At 42.4% G+C, this 24898-nt stretch overlaps 1 protein-coding gene across 4 annotated transcripts in view; it reads left to right on the top strand.

The window, feature by feature from the left end:
• Positions 1-24898, top strand: part of RAB27A (RAB27A, member RAS oncogene family) — a 57989-nt gene that overhangs the window by 26880 nt on the left and 6211 nt on the right. For 3 of the 4 annotated variants that reach the window (XM_069982549.1, XM_069982522.1, XM_069982531.1), the window contains exons 3-5: positions 12002-12174; positions 16150-16235; positions 19317-19420. In XM_069982549.1, the coding sequence (XP_069838650.1) occupies positions 12022-12174; positions 16150-16235; positions 19317-19420 (343 nt within the window). In that variant the 5' untranslated portion in view covers positions 12002-12021. Of the gene's footprint in view, positions 1-6360; positions 6442-12001; positions 12175-16149; positions 16236-19316; positions 19421-24898 lie in introns of those variants that run through there. The other variant, XM_069982540.1, reaches the window with a different exon arrangement.

Here is a 24898-nt window from a genome sequence, read left to right on the forward strand (position 1 = left end):
TGTGATTGTGTACACAAGATTTTCCATTCTCTTCTAGCATATTTTCACTATACTTTTCCATTATTTTTGCGTTTCAACAACAACAGACGTCAGAATACTTGGATCACAGGGCTTTGGCCTGGGAAAGGATTTGCATAGTTTGGTCCTCTGCCAAGATGTCTGTAATGTGGGAACCGTGGCTCTGTCTGGAGTAATAGTCAATCTATTGTACCCTGGGTCAGCCGTATTTATTCTTATGTACATGCCAAGGAAAATGTCAACAGCAACAAAGTACATTTTGAATAACCTTTCGTATTGATAAGCATCCACATTTTCAATGGTGCTGTATAACAAGAGGCTTGTGCAGAATTATTTTTATTTATTTTGCTTCAAGGTGTATGCAATAAAGCAAAAGTGATTAAAGCAGTTATACAATTGACCCAGATTAATCAGTATGTCTGCTATACTGTCCATGGCAGCCAATTACAGCTCAGCTTTCATTTCTCAAATTGTTCTGGTCAAATGTAAGCTGAGCTGTGATTGGTTCCTATGAGTAAAATAGGCTGTTTGTCTTGACAGATTGATAAATCTCTGCCACCCATGTTATGCGTATTGCTGGTCTCATCCTGGAATTATAGTTTCTTCCTTTCTTTCTGCCACCTTGTCTATAATATGCAGGTTAGAAAGACAAGTGCACAGCCAGCATGGACACATGACTGCAGGACCAGACTACATACATTTGTTTGTAATCTGTAACCAAATAAATTAGATAAATGGTTTTCATGGTGCTAAAGCCTTACAATAATATATCTTTAATATATTTGCTTAATGGTGCATTTACACAGACAGATTTATCTGACAGATCTTTGAAGCCAAAATCAGGAACAGACTATAAACAGGGATCAGGTCATAAAGGAAAGACTGGGATCTATCCTCAAATTCCTGGCTTTGGCTTTTAGAATCTGTCAGATAAATCTTTCTGTGTAAGCGCACCCTAAAGGGAATCAATCATTCCAATTGGGCTGATATGATTCCCTGGGGCACTGCATAAAGCTCATGTGCAGCGCAACACACACCGGCTGAGGCTGCAGCAGAAGCTTTATACCGAAGAAAATTAACTTTGATTTTGGGGGCGTGCAGCAGGCGGAGGCGGGCAGGTAGTCATCTGGGCAGCTCCCCGCCCATGTCTAGTCATCACTCTCTGCCTGCTAGCGAGCTTGGCAGGATGATTGACAGGCAGAGAGGCCAGTAACAAGCTTCTCTGCCTGTCAATCATCCCCTCTGAGTATGCTGACAGGCAGATATGTGTCTGGGGCTGCACAGGAGCTTTATTCAGTGCTCCAGGGAACCATATCAGCCCAATTAAACATAGTCATTAATGTGGTATACATCGACATACCTTTTTGCTCATACGCAGAGATATACTGTAGCACAGACCAAGGGCTTTTGACCAATGTAAACATGGCCTAAGTCCTCATTGACATGTCTGCAGTTTTTTGTGGACTGTATAATCAGTATGCAATCCACAATGTGCCTGTATTTATTGGTAATGTGGCGGATCTGCAAAAAAATAAGTTGAAAGTGAAAAAAGAAATGGGGAACAGATCCGTAATTTTACAGACAATACCTCTGTAACATCCGCAAATTACAGACACTCCCATAGACTTCTATTGGTGAATCTGTGCCATAATTACGGCCCATACTGGAGCCTCTGTGTTTTTTGTGGCATGGATCACAAAAGGGGCCCTTCTGGAAATCAGTGGGATAATTTGTCTGTAATTGCAGATCAGCTTTCATGGACTGTGATTGGTTGCCATCTGTCTGAGAGAAAAAAAAGTGATGAATCTGGTCTTTGTATGCTTTTTAGTCACATCTAATTACATTATCATTATTATATTTTCTTCTTTAACAAAAAATGCTTTAAAAACACCAATGAAAACACTACAATTCCCTTCAAATGCTGCTAATGTATTTCTTTTTTTTCTCTGGCCATAGACCATACTGTATGATTTACCTTTAATGATTTCTTATGGTTTTCCCATTTGTCTGTAAGAAATGTCAGCTGTCTGTGATTTTTGCATAAGTTGTCCACAATATAGACAATTAAAGTTAGCGGCCCTTCTTGAGACGTAACAAAAGACTGATAAATCTATAGAGCGTTTTTACTACAGCAGTGTCTGTTACTTGCTATAAACTAGACAGGAGGATGATAGATTAGGAACTTGGGTGATTTATTCATGTAACTGTATGTTTTGCTGCATATGCGTCCAGATGAAAAAGGAAGGAAATGTCTCACTGTAATAATAATAATGTTCAACCCATGAGTGGAGTAACAACAGTTAGCCCTGTTGAAAGGCAGATTTTATTAACCACTCGTGCTCTATATCTGAAATCCTATGTTTCTATACTTGTGGGGAAGCTCATATTCATCCCCTACACACACCCCATGTAAACAAAAGCAATCATCTTTTTAACAAATGTTTAGGAATGGATCATTGCGTTTTATAATTTGCTATGTCAGAAGTTTACATACACCAATGTCATTGCGTTTAGAAGCAGCCATTATACCTTTCAGGAAGGAGACTTGATCATTCTCTTAGAGATGGATGGACTTTGGTGTAAAAATAGAAATCAATCCAAGAACAACAGCAAACAACCTTGTGAAGATGTTGGAGGAAATGGGTACAAGCGTATCTATAGAAAACTTCAAAGTCTTTTCGTCAGATCACCATATAAATAGATGAACGCCTGGTTCCAGTCCTGGAGCCGGTGTGATATACACCTGGTGCCAACAGGTGAATAAGTGAATGAAGAGAAATGGAAGAATCCACCGCTCCACAGGTAGAGTAAAAGAAGAAATTTTATTCCATCAGTCCAAAACATAGTACACACAGTCTAGTAAAAGTACTGTACACACTGACGCATTTTGGGACAGAGCCCTTAATCGTGGCAATATGCCATGATTAAGGGCTCTGTCCCGAAATGCGTTGGTGTGTACTTTTAATGTACTATGTACTAATGTACTGATGAAATAAAATTTCTTGTTTTACTCTACCTGTGGAGAGGTGGATTCCTCCATTTCTCTCAAGTGTATCTATACCGACAGTAAATTGTGCCCTATATTGGCACGACCTGAAAGTCTGCTTGGCATGAAAAAAACCACTGCTGCAAAACCGCCATAAAAATGCCAAGTTACAGTTTACTACTGCACATGGGGGTCAAAAACATGTCTTCTGGTATAATAAACATGTAACTGTTTGGTAATAATGATTTGGTCACCATTGCTATGTATGGATGTATGGGAGGAAAAGAGGAAGGCTTGCAAGACAAAACGCCATCCTAACCGTAATGTACCAGGGAGTCGGCATCATGTTGTGGGGTGCCTTGCTGCAGGAGGTGTTGGTACCTCTCACAAAATAGTTTACATTGTGAGGATGTAAAATTATGTTAGGATACTGCAACACTTCAAAACATTAGCCAGGCAGTAAAAGGGGTACCCCAGAAGAAAAAATATTTTCAAATCACCTGGTGCTAGAAAGTTGTATTTGTAAATGTTTGACTACAAGTTACTACAAATGACAGTTAGGGCCCATTCACACTGTGGAAAACAGGCAGAAATTCCGAGCAGAATCCCCATTGCAGACTCCGCACGGAATTCCGCCTGCCTCAATTTTAAGTATAGGGCGCCGCAGCTCTCCGCTGAAAGAATTGACATGTCAGTTCTTGCAGCGGAGAGTGGAGGGGCCCTATGAGGCAGGCAGAATTCCAAGCCTGTGGTGGGGATTCTGCTCAAGATCTCTGCCTGTTTTCCGCAGTGTGAATGGGCCCTAAGGGCCCATGCACACAGAGCAAAAGAGGTGGAAATTTTAAGTGGAGCCCACACAGCGGACACCGCCTGAAATTCTGCCTGACAAGCGTGCTTTGCTTGAAATTACCACCTCTTTTGCTTTGTGTGCACAGGCCCTCACACTTTGAGGTTAGTACTACACTGTGACTCTGTTGTGTGAATAGGAACCACCATGTCACACTGTCTGCTTAGCCTCCCCATAGCTCATACAAATAGTTGGGTCACATTGCAACTTACAAGCAATAGTGAAAATCCTTCCTGGATGGATGTTTTTTATTTTTATTTGTAACTGTTGAGGTTCCTGGTGTGCATGGAAGAATTGCTGTGTAGCCCAAATCTAAATGTCAGGGGTTAAGAATTTTAAGGAATGTGGCTATCCCTAAAAATTTATATTCTGGAGTCTATTTAAAGAAAACAAAAATAATAGTGTTCACTTTGGTCATAATCATTCCGGTTTCCCAGACTCCTCAGCAGATTTACGCCATGAAACATCCCCTGCTTCCATGTCACTGCACAACTACTTGACAGAAGTACTTTTCTATTTTATATGTCTTTAATGCTTATTTATATCCTTCAGTACCTTTTGCTGTTGCCATCTTCGAAAGAACCAGTTTCGGTAGTTGGTTTATTTTTAAATAGTTTTGATGGTATCGCTCCATGTACATTTCCTCATTATATACTGTATCTTTTCTAAAGTTTTCTTTATCCTTTCAACTAACCACAGGATTCCAGTACAAATTTTGAAGATCATGTGAGTTGGGCTAGTAAAGAGAAGGGGGAGGATGAATGCTTACATTGTGTGTGTGTGTGTTTTTTTTTATTTATCAGTGATTTTTGTATAATGACGACAGTAGGAAGTCACAGTTACTGTGAGTTCTGTCTGTGGTTTACAACGTATACCACATACTGTATATATTTACACAGCTTCAAGAATAACTGTCAGCAAAAGTAAATTTTAATAGCATTTTGACATGATCTATGGCTATATACCGGCATTCAGGTCCTTAATAAAACTATTGTAACATTCTGTCACCTGCACATCTGTAGTTTTTGTATGCCCACAATAAATAAATCATGCCACATTTGATTGGATCTTGCTTTATAGAAATAAATTCTTCCTTGGAACTAATGAGCAATACCTCCATAGTAACATTATACAGAAACATCACACAGAGGGCCTCTGACTACATAAGACATTTTGTGACTACAAAGACTCTTCTTGCTATAAAATAATTATTCTGTGTTCTGGAAGCACAGACAGATATATGAAAGGTACCTGGTGTCTCCCTGACCTAACAACATCTAACAGTATTAGTAGTTTGGAACGTGAATTGCAGCTTATGGGGCCTTCATGCTCTGTAGATCACAGATGCTATGGAGCGTGAAGCAGCGGGCCGGCATCAGGAGCTTTCATCGTCACGTATTATGTTATCATATGGAGCCGGCCCGTAGCTTCAAGTTCTGTAGCATCCGTCGTGGGAATGCCCCCTTACTGCATGTCTGCAGTGAGGAGGAGTTTGGCTGGAGTAGTGATCAAGTTTGGACCCTTTTTGTTCCATTCAGTGTCATCAGTAGTGAGGAGTAGTAGTGGGGCGCTTGGGACCCCGGTACAAATGATCAGAATGTTCTCCTGTGAATAGGTGACAGAGGTCAATTGTTGTACAACCCCTATAATTCTCTTGGCAAAGGAATTAGAGCTATTGTCCAGATTCCCTAAAACTTTATCAATAATGCACCTAGTGTATGTTGGCAAAAAGGTGCAAACTATTTGGTTTGCGCAAAACTCTGTGCCTTTTTGCCCTGTTCACCTGACAGGTGGGCAGGAGATGCTGCAGGGTGGAGAAAAGGTGTGTATTGGAAAACCCTTAAATTTATTTTGGCATTAATTTAGATCTTCGCTACTAGTAGTATCACTAAAGATGCCTATACCCTGACCATACATTCTAAAAGCTGTCAGAATTCACAAGGATTGGAATAGAAAACAAGTTGTAATCCAGCTGTATTGTGTGTGCAGGAATAAGGCTGCATATGTCGTGCCTCCTGCGGGGTGTGACCAGCTGGAAGTTACCAAAGCTGGCAAATACTAAAGCCTGGTGGTGGTAGTAAATGAATGAATGTATCGAAAAACAGAGTAGCAGGTTTACTTAAGCAAATGAAGATTTCCTGCTGTGTGAGATCTCGCTCAGCTAGCTTGTACAAACAAAGAAATGCCAAAGTTCCTCTCCTTTTTGGGGTATGTGCCAAGCTGGCAGTACCTGCTTTGAAAAAACCCCAGAAATCTTTATCTCTGTAATACTTAGAATAATTTCCTCCAAAGTATAAGCATGGATCTATGAATATTGTAAGATTCTCACAATCTAGCTGTGGGGATAGAGAGCGCCAGTGATCTCCCCCTTCCATGAGCTGGGTGAGCAGTCATCCTGACAACTGTACAGCTTTTCTGTAGGCTCAGGCATTGGGCACACCTTCCGCTTACACTGACATTAGTGCAAGCAGGTGACACGTAGGCTGCCTGATTGTGTGCTAAACAGGTGGAGCGAGAAAGTACATCTACTACACATCCACCTTAGGATTACACACCAGCTGGGCTTTTCCTTCCCTGATACATAGTGGAGGTGAGTTTCTCTGTTTGCTGTCATCTAGTACTGATGCCACATAGCACATACTGAGACCCTGTAATTCATATGCATTCTCTAGCCTGACATTGAATTATTTTTTTTCAATGAATTGAGATTTGTTTCCATGTCCTGTGTTCTTTCCTCCATTGTTGCGGCCATCCTGCTCAGCACAAGGTGGAGATACTGTTTGTAGACAATGATGTGCATCATTGCACTCAGCAAACAGCCATATCTCATAGAAACTCCTTTCCTTTATATAGCAAAATGTTAACCACCTACTAGCAAAGCAAAAAAAAACAAAACAAAACCCTTAAACCCTTAATAGTGTGTATTAGCAACATGGGACGCAACCTTTTCTTTCAGACCCTGTTAGGAGAAACAAACCACTTCCTTCTGATCTGCTAGTTGCAGTTTTGTTTCCAGATTGCTGTAACTGAAGGTGTAACGTAATACCAGGGTCTACATTTACACCCACAGTCATACACGAAGTAGTTCATAACCTGCTTACTGTGACCTATTGTCTTTTCACATCATTCTGATGGCAAGTGTTTCATAGTGACTCAGTGGGATGAATATGAATGATAATAATCCTATACCAGTCATGAGTGTTAAAGCACTAGTCCTGTGTGAAATAAGTTGGCGTGGTAAATGAAGTAGTGAGTAAACTGCGATTGTGGGTAGTTGGCAAGTGAGCCCCCACATGATGGCTGGTGTCTTCAAGAAAACCTGTCCCATTCCGGCAATACTGGAACTGCTGACTTCTAAAGAATAAGATGACAGAGTGGAAAGACCACTGGTGCATGTATCGGGTGACGTCGCTTCAGAGCTTTATGGTATAAACACACACACCGTATACGCAGCGTATTTACTGCTGCGATACGCAGCAAATACGCAGCAGATTGGATCTAAATAACTGAACACAGCATCAAATCTGCACCATCAAATCTGCTGCGTATCTGCTGCGAATACAGTGTGTGTTTGTACCCTTTATGGTGCGTTCACACCTACAGGATCTGCAGCTGATTTTCTGCAGCAGATTTCATTTAAATAACTGAACACAGCATCAAATCTGCTGCAGATCTGATGCAGATCCTGTAGGTGTGAATGCACCCTTAGAGTCACAAGTGAAATAGTCAGGTGTGGCAAGCAAGGAATTCTGTATACTTGTCCCCACCGCTGACTTTTTTTAATTTTTTTTGCAGTGTGTCCTCATATGAACATTTTGGAGGTGGGATAAGCGCCTTTAAATCCAGCACATGCCGCACAACCCTTACAAAGGGTACAATACATCAATGTTAAAGGGGTTGTCCAGCGAAAATCTTTTTCTTTCAAACCAACTGGTTTCAAAAAGTTAAATAGATTTGTAATTTACTTCTATTTAAAAATGTCAAGTCTTTCCATACTTATCAGCTGCTGTATGTCCTGCAGGAAGGGGTGTTTTCTTTCCAGTCTGAGACAGTGCTCTTTGCTGCTGACATCTCTGTCCGAGACAGGAACTGTCCAGAGCAGCAGCAAATTCCCATAGAAAACATTTCCTGCTCCGGACAGTTCCTGTCTTGGACAGAGGTGGCAGCAGAGAGCACTGTGTCAAACTGAAAAGAAAACAACGTTTCCTGTAGGACATACAGCAGCCGATAAGTATAGGAAGATTTTTAGATTTATAAATAAAAGTAAATTACAATACTATATAACTTTCTGACACCAGTTGATTTGAAAGAAAAAGATTTTTGCTGGACAAACCCTTTAAAACTTGTTTTTTGGCAATGTATCAGCTTGTAGAATTTTAGGATTAGCCAGTTGTTTACAAAATGGTAGTTTACTGAATAGTTACCTCTGTAATTTAACGTCTACTCTTCCTAATGTGGTTAATACACTGTAAACAGTAATTTGACTCCATCACTTTAGCAGCACTGTAAATGAGCAGTATACCTATAATTCTGAGGCTGAGCAGCTAATGTTGTGAAGCTATTAACTTCAAAGCTATTTGGAAGAGTTTCTAAGCTCCACTTTTAGGAGTCTTGAGACTACTTTAGTAGTTGTTGTTTAACTTGTTTTGTGACTTTGTGTTAAACATTAACAATCTGATACGACCTGACTTCTCCCATGCATATATTCATGCCATTATTGTATGTGTACCTTCTATTAACTTGATCTTAAAAGTAATAACATTTGTATCCTGTTTGGTTGTGTTGATCAGATAAACTGTGTTTAATGCAAGCTACTTCATTACCATTGGAGAAAGCCAAGCCACAGCTTTTTGTGTGTTTTTCACATGTACACATGTAAGGGCCCTATTACACCAAAAGATGTCTGACAGATTATCTGACAGATTTTTTTCAGCCAAAGTCAGGAATGGACTATAAACGGAGAACAGGTCGTAAAGATAAGACTGAGATTTCTCCTCTTTTCAAATCCATTCCTGGCTTTGGCTGAAAAAGATAAGAGATGAGCAAATGTACAGTAAAAACTAAACGAATCGCTTTGCTAGCTTGGCAGTCGGCTTATGGCTGATAAGCCAACTGCCGAGCTAGCAAAGCGATTTGCTTTGTTTTTACTGTAAGTTTGCTCATCTCTAGCAGTCAGTATAAAGTGTATGGAGTCGGTTTAGATGAAATTTCACTGACCCCCTTTTTGCTTGGAGAGAGAACCTGCCGCCGGAGCAGTCTAGCTGCAGCTTATCCCTCTACTCCCCTTAGAGAACACAGGAAGGTTTGGCCACACCGACTTTTGACATGTCAGAGTTTGTTCAGACCCATACAGATTGTGAAAGCGAGCCAGCAGAAGCTCATGCTCGGCACAGTCCTCTCCCGACTCTGTGTCATGTGATAAGTTGGGCTTCTGATGTAAGTCTGTGGAGCCCGACTCTTTTACTTACACAGAGCGGGGAGTGGATGCCGCTGCAGCACTGTCCTCTTCCTGCTCATTCTTGCAATAAGTCTGCGTCTGAACACTCAGACCAATCAAAACTTTGACATGTGTCTCTGACATGTCAAAAGTTTTTTTTAAAATGACAGTGACACCTCAAGGCTATGTTCTCACATTCATACAAACTTATGTCTAAAACTAGGGATTGTCCGAACCTGCCGTGCAGCTGGTGGATACAGCGGGAGGACCGCCTGGAAAACTGGGATATAGCCTATGTACTGCCCAAGGAGAGGGCAGACAGCGGGAATCATTTCCGAGAGTTCGGGTTCGTACGAACCCGTACCGAACCAGGTTCGGACCATCCCTATCTAAAACCATGCCCCTATTGGCTGCGCAGTGTTGCCGGGAGTGATTACCATCATTGTGTGGCTAGTGGTGACCACATGGGGGCCTGGTTTCAGCTGCATGCAGAGACCCCAACGTGGGAGTGCAACCTTTGTGCTTTCACTAATTTTGGTTCTGGCAGGCAGAAAGACTTGGCACTCAGAATTCAGTGCTTCACGCAGGTTTATTATATTATTATACTTAATACAATGGTTTTGTGGCACTATTGATGAAGACAAAACCAGGTGTGGATGAAAATGGGTGAGACAGTATTAAACATTGATATAACTACTACTTTTTTTACTTTCTCAATCCACTCCTAGTTTTAGCTTTAAAAAACCGCATCTCAAAACCTGAACGTAAAAGAGCACATCTTCTGAACCACATTAGACCTATAAGTCTGAGGTCTGTTTTTATTTTTTAATAAACGTCTACTTTTCTGCCTCAAAGTTTTCCTTAAGTCTCAAGTACTTGGTATATCTCTGTGTTCTGTGCTGCTGTACCACAACCTAAATTGGTGCACCATAAAGGGATCACACTTTCTCAGGTGTGTGTTTGTACACCAGCCCCACTTTGGTGTATGGATTTATGGATTTTAGTTAATGATGTTAGCCAAGGGTCAGGCTTGCTGAATAGAATATGATCTGTTCAGTGTTCATTTTTATAATTTTAGCTTTTAAAATTTTCACTGAAATAGGTAAAATGTACTATAAATTCCCAAGTTCAGTCTTTTAGTAAGAAAAATGTTCTTTTCCTAATGCATAGGCTTTGTGAGGTTGGAAGGTTGGAGATCCTTTATAATTAGGTTGGTTATATTGTGAAGTATCTACTGTACTTTTTCATCTGCAGATGGTTAGCTAAACGTCTAGTCTGTACTTAACAGGATTAGGTGGCTTTCACACGTGCGTAATACAGGTTCCAGTAGAATGGCAGATCTAATTACCTGGTTTGACATCATCAAAGATCACTGTAATGTTTTCAGTTTGGGTTTGTAGACCTGTGGTTGGGCTGAGACTGACCTTTCTATTAAATGTATGAAAATGACCTCAGAACAAGTCAAGCATTGCGCCTAAATATACACTCACCGGCCACTTTATTAGGTACACCATGCTAGTAACGGGTGGTCTTCTGCTGCTGTAGCCCATCTGCCTCAAAGTTCGACGTACTGTGCGTTCAGAGATGCTCTTCTGCCTACCTTGGTTGTAACGGTTGGCTATTTGAGTCACTGTTGCCTTTCTATCAGCTCGAACCAGTCTGCCCATTCTCCTCTGACCTCTGGCATCAACAAGGCATTTCCGCCCACAGAACTGCCGCTCACTGGATGTTTTTTCTTTTTCGGACCATTCTCTGTAAACCCTAGAGATGGTTGTGCGTGAAAATCCGAGTAGATCAGCAGTTTCTGAAATACTCAGACCAGCCCTTCTGGCACCAACAACCATGCCATGTTCAAAGGCACTCAAATCACCTTTCTTCCCCATACTGATGCTCGGTTTGAACTGCAGGAGATTGTCTTGACCATGTCTACATGCCTAAATGCACTGAGTTGCCGCCATGTGATTGGCTGATTAGAAATTAAGTGGTAAAGTGCAGTTGGACAGGTGTACCTAATAAAGTGGCCGGTGAGTGTATATTAAGGGCCCTTTTACACGGAAAGATTATCTGACAGATTATCTGCCAAAGATTTGCCAAAACCAGGAATGGATTTGAAAAGAGGAGAAATCTCAGGCTTTCCTTTATTACCTGATCTCTGTTTATAGTCCATTCCTGGCTTTGGCTTTAAATCTTTGGCAGATAATCTGTCAGATAACCCTAAATCTCCCAAGACAATTTTTTTTTTTTCATTTGATAGCTGGTACCCAGAACTATTGTGTTGATCACATCCTATACTCACCATGGTCACTGATGAAGGAAGTGCCTCTGTGATCTACCACAGGGGAGAAGGATCAGAACAAGCCCAAGGAAATTGCACAGCAGTAGTTTGAACATAATGTGTTGCTGTAAGGTTATGCAAAGGTGCTTATGCAAGTGATGTCAGGCCTTTACATTTGCAATTCTATATCTATAGGGAGGTATATGTCTCACATATTTTCTTTCTTTCAGCTTCCTACACAAGTAAGGTTGTGTTCACATCTCATGGTTTTGCCATGACTGTTGAGGGTTTTCGTTTTGGGCATGGTTTTACGTAAATCACGTCATGAGTATAATGACAATCCCAGAAGTTTCCACTGTTCATAAGATGATGATGATGATGATGAAGATGAAAAGAACTAATTCTGCTTTCATATTTACAGTGTTTACAATTTTGCAGGTCACTATCCAGGCTTCACAATGTTTGATGGGGACTATGACTACCTCATCAAGTTTTTAGCATTGGGAGACTCCGGTGTTGGAAAAACCAGCTTTCTCTACCAATATACAGATGGGAAATTTAATTCTAAGTTCATTACAACAGTAGGCATAGACTTCCGGGAAAAGAGAGTGGTGAGAATTTTTTTTATTTGTTTTGTTATGTGGGTTTTTGTCTGCAAAATGAGGCTCAAACTTTGGATACAGAGTCACTTTAAGTCCCTTTTACACAGGCCGACAACAAGGCAAACTGAGGAAATTGGTATACAGTTTGGGGGCAAAAAGATTCTATATTGTATTGTTTGAAATCCTTGCTCCTTCTGAGTCCAGTAGACTGTCCTAGGTATTCATTATATGCACAGTCATACAGGGAAGTCTATCTACTATTGTGACTCCACCCACTTGACTATTAAACCCAAAATAAGGGGTTTAATCAATAAATTACAAGTCACACTTAAAGGGGTATTCCCCCCCAAAATTATTTTTGCATTAATACGTTGCCCACCCGTAGCTTTTCATCTTTTTAATATAAAGTTATTATGGATTCTGCACAGTTTTGCTGTTATCTAGGTGCCCCCACCCCCACGGATTGCATAGAATTATCAGCTCTCAGTCCACTCCGACACGCTCCCTGCTCCTGGCCCTCACCCTCCGAGACGGCATCACGTGTCCTCATTCTCTTCAATGGGCCGGGTTAGCGCTTCTATCCCAGCCAATCTGAAGTGAAGGAGGACAGCGGTGGCTGCTGTTAGAGAGGGAGACAGTGATCAATCAGTGCAGCTGTCACTCCCACGGCGCTTCCCGGCAGCACACACCCCCTTCCGACAATTGCTGAGAGCCGCGGGGCCGCCGGTGAGCGCCGCGGCGCCCCGCGGCTCACTGTCCCCAGTCACTTGTGGCTGCTGGGCGTTCGCCCGCGGCTAAACACCCCCCCCCCCGGGTCCATCAATTGTTCCCCCACCCCCCCGGTCGCCCGCGGCTCTGCTACACTGTCTCACCATCTCAGCTCTGCTATGCCATCACCATCTCAGCTCTGCTATGCCATCACCATCTCAGCTCTGCTATGCCATCACCATCTCAGCTCTGCTACACCGTCTCACCATCTCAGCTCTGCTACACTGTCTCACCATCTCAGCTCTGCTACACTGTCTCACCATCTCAGCTCTGCTATGCCATCACCATCTGAGCTCTGCTATGCCATCACCATCTCAGCTCTGCTACACTGTCTCACTATCTCAGCTCTGCTACACTGTCTCACCATCTCAGCTCTGCTATGCCATCACCATCTCAGCTCTGCTACACTGTCTCACCATCTCAGCTCTGCTACACTGTCTCACCATCTCAGCTCTGCTACACTGTCTCACCATCTCAGCTCTGCTACACTGTCTCACCATCTCAGCTCTGCTACACTGTCTCACCATCTCAGCTCTGCTATGCCATCACCATCTCAGCTCTGCCATGCCATCACCATCTCAGCTCTGCTACACTCTCACCATCTCAGCTCTGCTATGCCATCACCATCTCAGCTCTGCCATGCCATCACCATCTCAGCTCTGCCATGCCATCACCATCTCAGCTCTGCCATGCCATCACCATCTCAGCTCTGCCATGCCATCACCATCTCAGCTCTGCCATGCCATCACCATCTCAGCTCTGCCATGCCATCACCATCTCAGCTCTGCCATGCCATCACCATCTCAGCTCTGCCATGCCATCACCATCTCAGCTCTGCCATGCCGCCACCATCTCAGCTCTGCCATGCCGCCACCATCTCAGCTCTGCCATGCCGCCACCATCTCAGCTCTGCCATGCCGCCACCATCTCAGCTCTGCCATGCCGCCACCATCTCAGCTCTGCCATGCCGCCACCATCTCAGCTCTGCCATGCCGCCACCATCTCAGCTCTGCCATGCCGCCACCATCTCAGCTCTGCCATGCCGCCACCATCTCAGCTCTGCCATGCCGCCACCATCTCAGCTCTGCCATGCCGCCACCATCTCAGCTCTGCCATGCCGCCACCATCTCAGCTCTGCCATGCCGCCACCATCTCAGCTCTGCCATGCCGCCATAATCATCTCAGCTCTGCCATGCCGCCATAATCATCTCAGCTCTGCTACTTCATCATCAGACATAAGCATTGCATGATGGGAAATGTAGTTTCCTATCTTGATTATAGACCATGTTTTAGAAAAACTTGTAACTCAGGAACGGCAGCAGCTAGAAAGATGGGAGACGGCTCAAAATATTCGGAGGGACTTGGTGAGTAAGAATAACTAGGTTTGGGGGCATTACATTTTTTTTTTTGCTTTTGGGGGGAATACCCCTTTATGGTGCGTTCACACCTACAGGATCTGCAGCTGATTTTCTGCAGCAGATTTCATTTAAATAACTGAACACAGCATCAAATCTGCTGCAGATCTGCTGCAGATCCTGTAGGTGTGAACGCACTCTTAATCTCTTCCCCTCAGTACTGCATATTGGTCGGCTCAGCTTCTCTTGACATGATGTCCATAGATTAAACTGCATTCTCATGGTGATAGCTTTTCTTTAATGTAGTCATTACACACTTTTCAGAATAACACATATAATAACATAGTAATTACACTAAAATGGCAACGACATAATAACATTAAAAGGTTTCCTATTATTCCAGTAACAAGCCTCACAATAATGTCTGGGAAGCAGAGGAAGAACACACAGGTGCTTAGATAGCATTATACAAAATGCAATACATGCTGTTTGTTCAGAGACCAATATCTCGGTCCCTAAACACTCAAACCACGGTTCCCACCTGTACTACGAATTTCTTGAGAAATCATTTTAAAACTTTAGATTCTTAAGTAGAAGTGTCAGACTGCATTGTTGTTACTGCTCACATACCTTGCAGGGTAAAGACACTTTCATTTATTTCCTTAGTGTTAAACCAGTTGTGCAGGTTGTTGCTGTCCTAGGCTTGGTTGGTATAGATATTATTGAAATATAGCTGGAAGCTGTCATCACAGAAAAGAAATTAAACATCCACTGTTTGCAGATTGGTCTGAATTGTTACCACCGCCGTTCAAGTATTTCTTGATTTGTAATATTTTATTCTGCAAGTTTTGCATTTATGCCTCCTCTTACACAGACAGATTTATCCGAATAACAGTTTATTGAAGCCAAAGCCAGGAACTGACTATAAACGGGGAACAGGTCTTATACTAAAGACTAAGATTTCTCCTCTTTTCAGATCCATTTCTGACTTTGGCTTCGATTAATCTGTGTGTGTAATAGGGCTTTTATAGTGCATTTACACAGAAAGATTAATCTGACAGATTTTTTAAGCCAGGAATGGATATGAGAATAGGAGAAATATCAGTCTTTCCTTTATGACCTGTTCCCAGTTTTTAATCTATTCCTGGCTTTGGCTTCATCAGTCTGTTAGATAAATATCTGAGTAAACGCACCATAAGCCTGCAAACATCTCTGCCTTGTAAAAAAGACGGGGGAGAGCTAAAGAGGGGAGGGGGTTATGTCACACGATATAGGAGTAATAGAATGAGGACTTCTGTATAATAATCCATGATTCTCTGGCAGCATAATATATTAGCCCCTTCCCCTTATGGTTGAGGTTCATGCAGCAGTTTAGCACCATGTTGTCTCTGGCATCTGAAGAAAAGCAAATTAGCTCTTTGTATTTTTTTTGCTGGATTTCTCAAAGCTTAGTATTATGTATGTCTGAAGCCAGGGCCATGTATGAGAAGGCCAGAGCACCAGTATTTATGTAAGTGCAATTATCAGTGTCTTATAATAAAGCATGGCCTGGGGATTCCTACCTTCCAAACAGTCGATAGATCTGCAGCTTTTCTTATTATCTTTGGTATAATTAGAATAAGATTTTAGCTTGTACAGCAGAATTGAGCCTCATACCACTCTGCCACCATAATAATGTCTTTTCTGTCCTTCTATCATTATAATTTGGCTCTGACCCCTGGTCTGTAATGTTGGGTACTATAGTTTCTGATGTATTTGCAGCTACACAATCCAATTAGAGGATATTCCCACTAGAGAATAGGTCTACTGCATTATCCTTGTCTTTTTCTATGTTTAGTGTTTCCACCATCTCTTTTCTCAGGTATATCATTCAAATGGTCCTGATGGAATCGCTGGTAGAGGTCAGAGGGTCCACCTGCAGCTATGGGACACGGCAGGTCAGGAAAGGTAAGGTTATAGTGCTATTATACAACTTTTCCAGTGTGTGCAGGGCCGGTTTTAGACAAAATGTGGCCCTGGGCAAAGTTGAAGGTGGGGCCCCAAATGCTAAAACATTGTAGCAGCAATTTAAGGTCCCGATACTTTTTTGTCAGCGGTTGGCGCGCTGCTCGAGGTGGGGTGATCTTCTGTGACCTTAAATAAGACCCCTCTGTTCCCCATATAGTAGATAGGTCCCTCTGTGCCTCCATAGTACATATAGTCGGTATCCCTCTGTAGGTAATTCTTCTGGTAGTTACCTCCACCACCCAGTATGTAGTATCCACCAATATAGGAGGCATCTCACTGTAGGTTTTACACCTGTTAGCTAGCCCCCTGATAGCTGCCCCCTCAGCAGATAGCAGCTCCCCTGATAGTTACCCCCCCCCCCCCCAGCACATAGCATCTCCCCTGTTCCCCCCCCCCCCCCAGCACATAGCATCTCCACTGATAGTTGCCCCCTCAGCAGATAGCAGCTCCCCTGATAGTTACCCCCCCCCCAGCACATAGCATCTCCCCTGTTCCCCCCCCCCCCCCAGCACATAGCATCTCCACTGATAGTTGCCCCCTCAGCAGATAGCATCTCCACTGATAGTTAAATGCCCCCCCCCGCCCCCAGCACATAGCATCTCCTAGGGCTGGGGTGATGTGGGCAAAAAATAAAATCTCGTTTTTTCTTTTCTCGATTTTTTTTTTATTTATTTTTTGATGGGTGTAGTAGTATAGGCATAGTGGATAAGGGGTGTAGCAATAGTAGAAGCATATAAGATGAGGGGTGTAGTAGTAGATAAGGGGAGTAGCAGTTTTGGGAGTAGTAGTAGTATCAGGAGTGGAGGTAATAATAGCAATGGTAGTAGAGCAGTATTGGGGGTAGTAGTAGAGCAGTATTGGGGGTAGTAGTAGAGCAGTATTGGGGGTAGTAGTAGAGCAGTATTGGGGGTAGTAGTAGAGCAGTATTAGGGGTAGTATTGATGGTGGTAGTAGTAGGGCACTATTGGGGGTAGTAGTAGAGCAGTATTAGGAGTAGTATTGATGGTGGTAATAGTAGGGCACTATTGGGGGTAGTAGTAGGGCAGTATTAGGAGTAGTATTGGGGGTAGTAGTAGGGCACTATTGGGGGTAGTAGTAGAGCAGTATTAGGAGTAGTATTGATGGTGGTAGTAGTAGGGCACTATTGGGGGTAGTAGTAGGGCAGTATTAGGAGTAGTATTGGGGTAGTAGTAGGGCACTATTGGGGGTAATAGTAGAGCAGTATTAGGAGTAGTATTGGGGGTAATAGTAGAGCAGTATTAGGAGTAGTATTGGGGGTAATAGTAGGGCAATATTAGGAGTAGTATTGGGGGTAGTAGTAGGGCAGTATTAGGAGTAGTATTGGGGGTAGTAGTAGAGCAGTATTAGGAGTAGTATTGGGGTAATAGTAGGGCACTATTGGGGGTAATAGTAGGGCAGTATTAGGAGTAGTATTGGGGGTAATAGTAGAGCAGTATTAGGAGTAGTATTGGGGGTAGTAGTAGAGCAGAGGAGAGATATGGGGGTACTTTATCATACAGGATACTGTGTGATTCAGCACCCACCTCCATCATGTACTGCTCAGGGCCTGGTGGCCATAGATACAGAGGGAGGAGGGCCCTGAACAGTATATGGTGGAAGGGGGGACTGCATCATACAAGATCCCCTGCCCCCTTCCTGTATACTGTTCGCTAGGCTAATATATGGGGAGGGGGTTACTGTTTTATAAAGACACCCGAGGCTCCGCCCACCCGCGGCCGTAAGCACCGCCCCCTGGCCGCAAGTCCCGCCCCCAGTCTCCGTGACCCTCTAACCCCCCCCCCCTCTATTTCTTTACCTGGGCTTGCCGTTCCTCCTCTTCTGTAGGGCACAGGCAGCTCTGCAGGAGGGGCGCTCCGTCCTCACAGCTCAGCTCCTTCGTTCATTAGTGGAGCAGGGGAGCTGCTTGTGCTGCTCTGCTTCCTGCTCCACTAATGAAGGAAGGAGCTAGGGGGCCCCTGGGGGATGGGGGCCCTGGGCAAGTGCCTACTTTGCCCCCCCCTAACGCCGGCCCTGAGTGTGTGTATATATATATTTCATATAGAGATGTCCCACAATTTTGCACCACCCTTTTTATATACTAATAGTGGCCGAATGTATAATTGCTAGATGGTAGATGGAAATATAGGGTGTGGGTCCTGGCATCCTATAGTAAAGGATATTGAACAGTCCACAACTGATGTCACTGTGACTCACCGTGGGCCTTTTGGGTGTGAGAGGTCTCTATCGCAGGCCTTTTATGATGTCTGTACATGTCTGTGGGTTGTAATAGTAACTGTTACATCCTAGGAAAAATAAACATTGTAAAAAATAATGCGGAAAAAAATATCACATGGTGGCAAGTCATGCATTTAATCTAGACAGTGATACATAATATATAACAAGTATGTTATATGAGGTAGCCCTTACATTTAATATTGTGTCGCCAAATGTATTAGATGGGTAAAGCATACTTCCTACTAGCTTTCAGTTACTTGGATGTAAAGTAGCTGTGTGCTAACTTCCGTGGTCAGCCACATTAGATCTCTTGTAGCCTGCTTTTGATTCTGTCTCCTGGTCATTGAAAGGTTATGAGGAGTAGAGGAGACACCGCTCTGAGAAGACCAGCTTTATTGAATCTATATCCACAGATGGGAAATGTGGTCTGGTATATGTGAGCAAGAATGACATTCTTCAGGGTGTCAGACAGTGCCATAGCCTTACCATAAACTGTATACTAAAGGCTTTCCTTTCCAGGTAATCTCAGAAAATTTGCTGCGATACGGTGTGTGTGAAGGCACCCTAAATGTAACTTAAAAAAGAAAATGCTTATTTGTCGATCTTGCCACAATGTCTGATATATGCAGGGTACTGGCAGTTGTATCATGTTTAGGATGGCCATTGGTAGGTGAGGAAGATGCTGATATTTCAGTTGAGGAAGGTTAGCAAGATGCTATATTTCATCAGTTTAGCAGGAAATTTTGCCTACAGCTAATTTTTGTTTCTATTTCTTTTTTCTTCCAGGTTTCGTAGTCTCACAACCGCCTTCTTCAGGGATGCAATGGGATTCCTTTTACTTTTTGACTTAACAAATGAACAGAGTTTCCTGAATGTCAGAAACTGGATAAGTAAGTGCTCCTTACACCAGCATTACCATCAGTAATATTTAGTCCTTTTTCCAGATAGCAGGCTAAAAACGCAGAGAGGATGTGAAAACATCTTTGCATAGGTATTGGCAGCAGTGTTTCAGAGTTATATTGTGAACCAAGTGCTTCATTAGTATTTTATTAATTTGTGTCCTAATTCAGTTCTGTGCTTTGCTGCAGTTCTATGTCAGGGAAAGTGATTATATTCACTTTCCTTATAATACCAGGAGCCAGGATAACATTTGTCCGTGTGCATAAGTTGTTCTTTGGGAATTGTTTGGTTCTTCCATTATTTATTTGTTTTTTTTTTTTTCTGTATCCTAATTTGAGATTAAAAATGAAAACCTACCTGTCTTCTGTTGCTGGTGGCCGTGTGTGTTTCCAGTGGTAACTCATAGTGGTTTTTGAAGTGGCCTGAACAAGAGCAGATATTATTTCACATGCAGAATTGATAAGATAGTGAGAACAAACAAGCAACCAGATAAATAGTAAGCATACATATGGTTTATTTTAGTATCAAAATTAAGTCTCACCTCAGCTTAAAGGCAAACTATAACTGCAGGAGGCAGGAGACACTGAGGAAGAAGGTAGTCTTCTTACCTGCATCCTCAGCACTGTTTTCCTACAATCTTCCACTTTCTTAACATGTTAAATAGATAGTTTGTTGCACTTGGGGTGGAACTACAGCCCTCGGTGCACCCCTCCCTCTTCATGAATATTCATCCAGTGCTCTGCAGTGATGAGAGACCAGAGTGACATCACTGCAGAGCGCCACATCAATATTTATGCAGAGTGGGTGGGGAACATTGGTGCCCTGAGGGCTTTAGTCCAACCCCCAGTCAATGAATTACCTAATTAACATATCATGTGATTGCACATTTATCACACATCCTGTGGACAGTTCATAAATTCCTTAACGGGAACCATATCAGCACAATCAGGGAGCACAGTAGCAGCAGCACAGTATAGATCTGCTGTGCAGCTCATGGAGCATACCTGCCACTAGTGCAGCAGTAACTGTACAAAAGGAAAAAGATTACGCCGTGCAAAGCTGGGAGAGGCGGCAACTAGTCATCTAGGCGGGGAGCCATTAATGGGTCTCTCAACCTTACAAATATCCCCACACTGCAAGCTGACAGGTAGAGAGCTGTGACTATTTATGGGCAGCTCCCTCCCCAGATGACTAGTTGCCATCTCTCTCCTGGCCTCGCGCGTTGTAATAAAGCATCTTTTTCCCCCTAGCAAAGCTACTCCTGCAGCCTCGGCTTGTATGCTCTGGGAGCTGCACAGAAAGTCTATACAGTGCTGCTGGGAACCATATCGGCACAATCATGCTGATTGGTTCCCTTTAAGGGACTTACAGGGGTGTTTTTTTTTTTTTTGTGACCTTTGTTTAGTGTTTTAATAGAGGTGAACACTGTAAGCCATTTATTTGTCAGTGTGAAACTTTACACTGTTTGGTTTGCAGTCGGATACTCCATCTGCATATCTTATTTGTTAAAGGAAGCTTAACAAGACCTGTGGTATTTCTTCTTGCAAATACCTAGGAACACCCTCCTCTTGTGCAAACACAGTGCTGTCTAGAGAGAGATTTGATTCCCACCCAAGATCAAGAACTGAAGATTAGTTATGGAAACAGCAGCACAAACAGAGCACAACCTTCACCTCATTTCTGTGTAATTCAGAGCTCTAACAAATGGGTCGTGGTGTCCGTGCGTGGAATACGACATATAAAATATCACATTCCACCCACACTAGTTTATCATTATGTCACATACTTGACATTTCACTTATGCAGCATTCGGTTTTTATTTTGTATGGCTAACATACTAGCAAATGTAGCCTGAGGTTGCTGATCCTCTTTCCTGGTAGAGGACTTGCTGCACAAATAGTCATCAGTTGCTAATGATAAATAGACCAACATCTGCCTTCATCTGTGACCATAATAGTGGGGCCAAATAATCTGATAACTTTAGCACCTTAAATAGTAATGGCAACAGAGCTCCTTAATAGAGATGAGCGAACCGGTTCGGCCGGTATGGGATCCTGGTTGGATTTTCCCAAAAGTCTTAAGTCCGGTCGGATTCGGAATTTTGGAAGTCCGCTCTTAATTTTTTTTCCTTGCTTTCTAAAATGGCAGCCGCCATTTTAGAAAGCAGGAAGTGTTTCCGACGGGAAAAGCGCTTTCCCATGATGCCCGGAACACTTCCAACCAGCAGGGATGTTACACTAGCCCATCCCCTGTGTCACCTCGGTATAGCTTTAAGAGGAGCGGCCTCCATGTTCACTACTGCTGCTCCTGTACTGGCCTCAAATGACTATTCCTCGACCTCCACTGGCCTCCAATGACTACTGCTGCTCCTGTACTGGCCTCAAATGACTATTGCTGGACCTCCAATGGCCTCCAATGACTACTGCTGCTCCTTCACTGCATTTGTGACATTTTTCCTGCATAGACCCTGTAATGGTGAATTTCCTGTATAGACCCTGTAATGGTGAGTTTCCTGCATAGACCCTGTAATGGTGAATATTGAAGTCTAAAAAAAAAAAAAATTGACTTTGAGATATCGAAAAGATAATGATGTTACTGACATGTAGAGCCCTAAATCCAACCAAATACACTACCCCCGTATCCTATAGATGCTTTAAACTATGAAATCCGAAATTCGGTCGAACCGAACTTTTTTAAAAAAATCTGAAAGTCTGGTCGGAAGGAACTTTTGAAAAGTTTGCTCATCTCTACTCCTTAACCCCTTTAAGACTAAGGGCCCTATTCCACCGGACGATTATCGTTCAGATTATCGTTAAATCGTTCGAATCTTAACGATAATCGTTCAGTTGAAATGCAGTTAACGATTAACGACCGAACGAGAAATCGTTGATCGCTTCATAAGACCTGGACCTATTTTTATCATTGCTCGTTCACAAAACGTTCGCAAATTGTTCGCAATGATGTCGTTCGCAGTAGATACAAACGCAATAGCGCAGAAATAGCCAAGAAAAAAACGATCGCAAATACGATCATAAGTAACTCGTATCGTTATAAGTATCGTTCCATGGAAATGAGTGAACGTTTTCAGGTCTTTCGCAATAGCGATCGTTAATCGTTACCGATTATGCGAATGATAATCGTCCGGTGGAATAGGGCCCTAAGCCCATTGATACACGGATGTCCAGATCAAATTAATGCAATGTTCCTCCCCGCCTTCTAAGAGCCATAGCGCTTTTATTTTTCCACCTACAGGGCTGGTTGGGGTGTAAGTTTTTGCGCCATGATCTCTAGTTTTTACAGATATCATATTGGTGTAACAGAAAAATTTTTAATCACTTTTTTTTTTTTTTTTAAATATATAATTTAAAAAAAAAATCAGCAAGCATGGTGGTACCTTAAACGCATTGATCGCTATAGATCAAGGCGTTTAAGACGTTAATGACAGGCAGCTGTGGGATCGAAGCTGCCAGTCATTATGCTGGGCTCACAAGACATTGATGTGTGCGGGGTGGCTCTCACTGCAGCGGTCCCGCACACATCAAACCCTCTCACAGTCAGGAATATACGTATACGTTCCTGCTGCACACACACCCTGTATATCTACGTATTGCTAACGTGAAGGGGTTAATATAGTGCCAGTTCTCAAGGAAGATACAGCTAGGTCCGAGGTCCAGGGAAAGCTTTGGTCTTTATTTCATCTACCAAGGATACAACATTTCAAGTAGTAGTGATCTGCCATGATTAAGGTCTTCAGTGCTGACTCCACCATCTTGTAATGTTAATACTGTTCCAGAAATAGGCATGCTTCAATATCATCTCCTCAGCTCTTCATAAGCAGTTCCTGCTTTACTGAGCAATGCTGCCCCCTGCCGGCAACACATGTCATCTCTAAAACAGAAGACTCGTAATTACTGGTTTTCCTGGAATTGGCAGCAGAGCTGGTAGACCACATGGGTCTAATTCAGCTGAATCTCATGATGTTGAGGTTTTAGGGGGGGACAACCCCTATCATTTTAGATGATAAAAAATTGTGTATCCACTTTTATCTAAGATGTATGGGCACCTTTAAGAATGTGAATCTGCAGATGAAAGTTTCTAATTTATCTGCTCAAGTTATCACCAGTCCCTAGACCTGCATAGTCCATGCAACCAACCTAAAGGTGGCCATACACCTGATTGTTAGTTATTTCTCCCCACTGCCTCCTGTGCAGTAATGGCTGCTAACCATAGAGCCTATGCTGAGGGGCTATTTCCTATGGAAGCAGTCATTGACAGTGAGGGCAGAACGGGACAGGCAAGTATACTTTACTGGCATATTCTCCGCACCCCTGGCAACATGGGTAAGTATCACTTTTTCCTGGACAATTCCTTTAAATAGGAATCACTAACCATACTGTAATTAAGGAAAATGCTTAATTTAGTAATGTGAACTGTAGCGTCTAGGTCTGCGAATGCTACTGCCTGTTCGGTTCTGGAAGCTGGAGCTGCAGGGTAATTACTATCTCCCATCACTGCACTAGACTTATCTCATTGTTTAATTCCTAGTAATTGCCTTACAGATCACAAAAATAATGTGCTGCACCACACACAGCCTGAAGCGGCTTAAATTTTCCAGTAACTTCTTATTTTTTATGTTTTACTAATAAAAAATAGTCCATTAATTCTCTTATTCAAAAAGCAATAAAGCTGCAGCTAAATATATATGTAGCTGGTTATGAAAACTTTCTTTTTCATATTTTTTTTAATCTCTGTTTTTTAGGTTGTCAGAAGGGAGCTCGTTTTTTTTTGGTGTATAGTATAAAGGCTGATAATTTTCAGATACCTTTCTTTAAGCCATCCATCCTCATCCCTTTACTGGACCAAGAGACTGGAAGAGACATTACATATGAATTCTCTCCTTAGTGGAGATAGGCCACTATGTTTAGCATCCAAAGCAACAGCCGTAACCAATCCTCTAGGATGAAGCTTAGTAAAAGAAAATCAACATCCTCAAAGGCATATAAATTAGTATTATTAATATTAATGAATTAATTTATATGGCTTTGGGACTTTCTTTTACTAAGCTGTATCCTAGATACTTGCCCATATATTAGGGAATATGGTAAGTTAGGTTCAGGCCATTTAGAATTCATGTCTAGGCAAAAGCCAATTACAATTTATTGCTTTGCCAAAATGATTTTGATCCCAGAAAATGACTTTTTAGTCATCCTGTATCTCTAGGGATTGCATGAATAAAAATGATGACGATGTAGAGGCCACTTAGATCCTCCAGATAAGTCTCATATTTGAACAGCACTTTATATATAGATACAATTTACATAAAATGTTACTGAATAATTACATTACATTATGTAGTGTGCACTAATCCTAGATTGCACCTTCTGTCTATCTTCTGTAACTTGTTAGAGAAGACTGTATATTACTATTGAGCTAGCAAGTTATGCTCTGAAGATTGCTATTGTGAATCC

This window comes from Dendropsophus ebraccatus, chromosome 1, assembly GCF_027789765.1.
Source record: "Dendropsophus ebraccatus isolate aDenEbr1 chromosome 1, aDenEbr1.pat, whole genome shotgun sequence".
Lineage (NCBI taxonomy): Eukaryota > Metazoa > Chordata > Amphibia > Anura > Hylidae > Dendropsophus > Dendropsophus ebraccatus.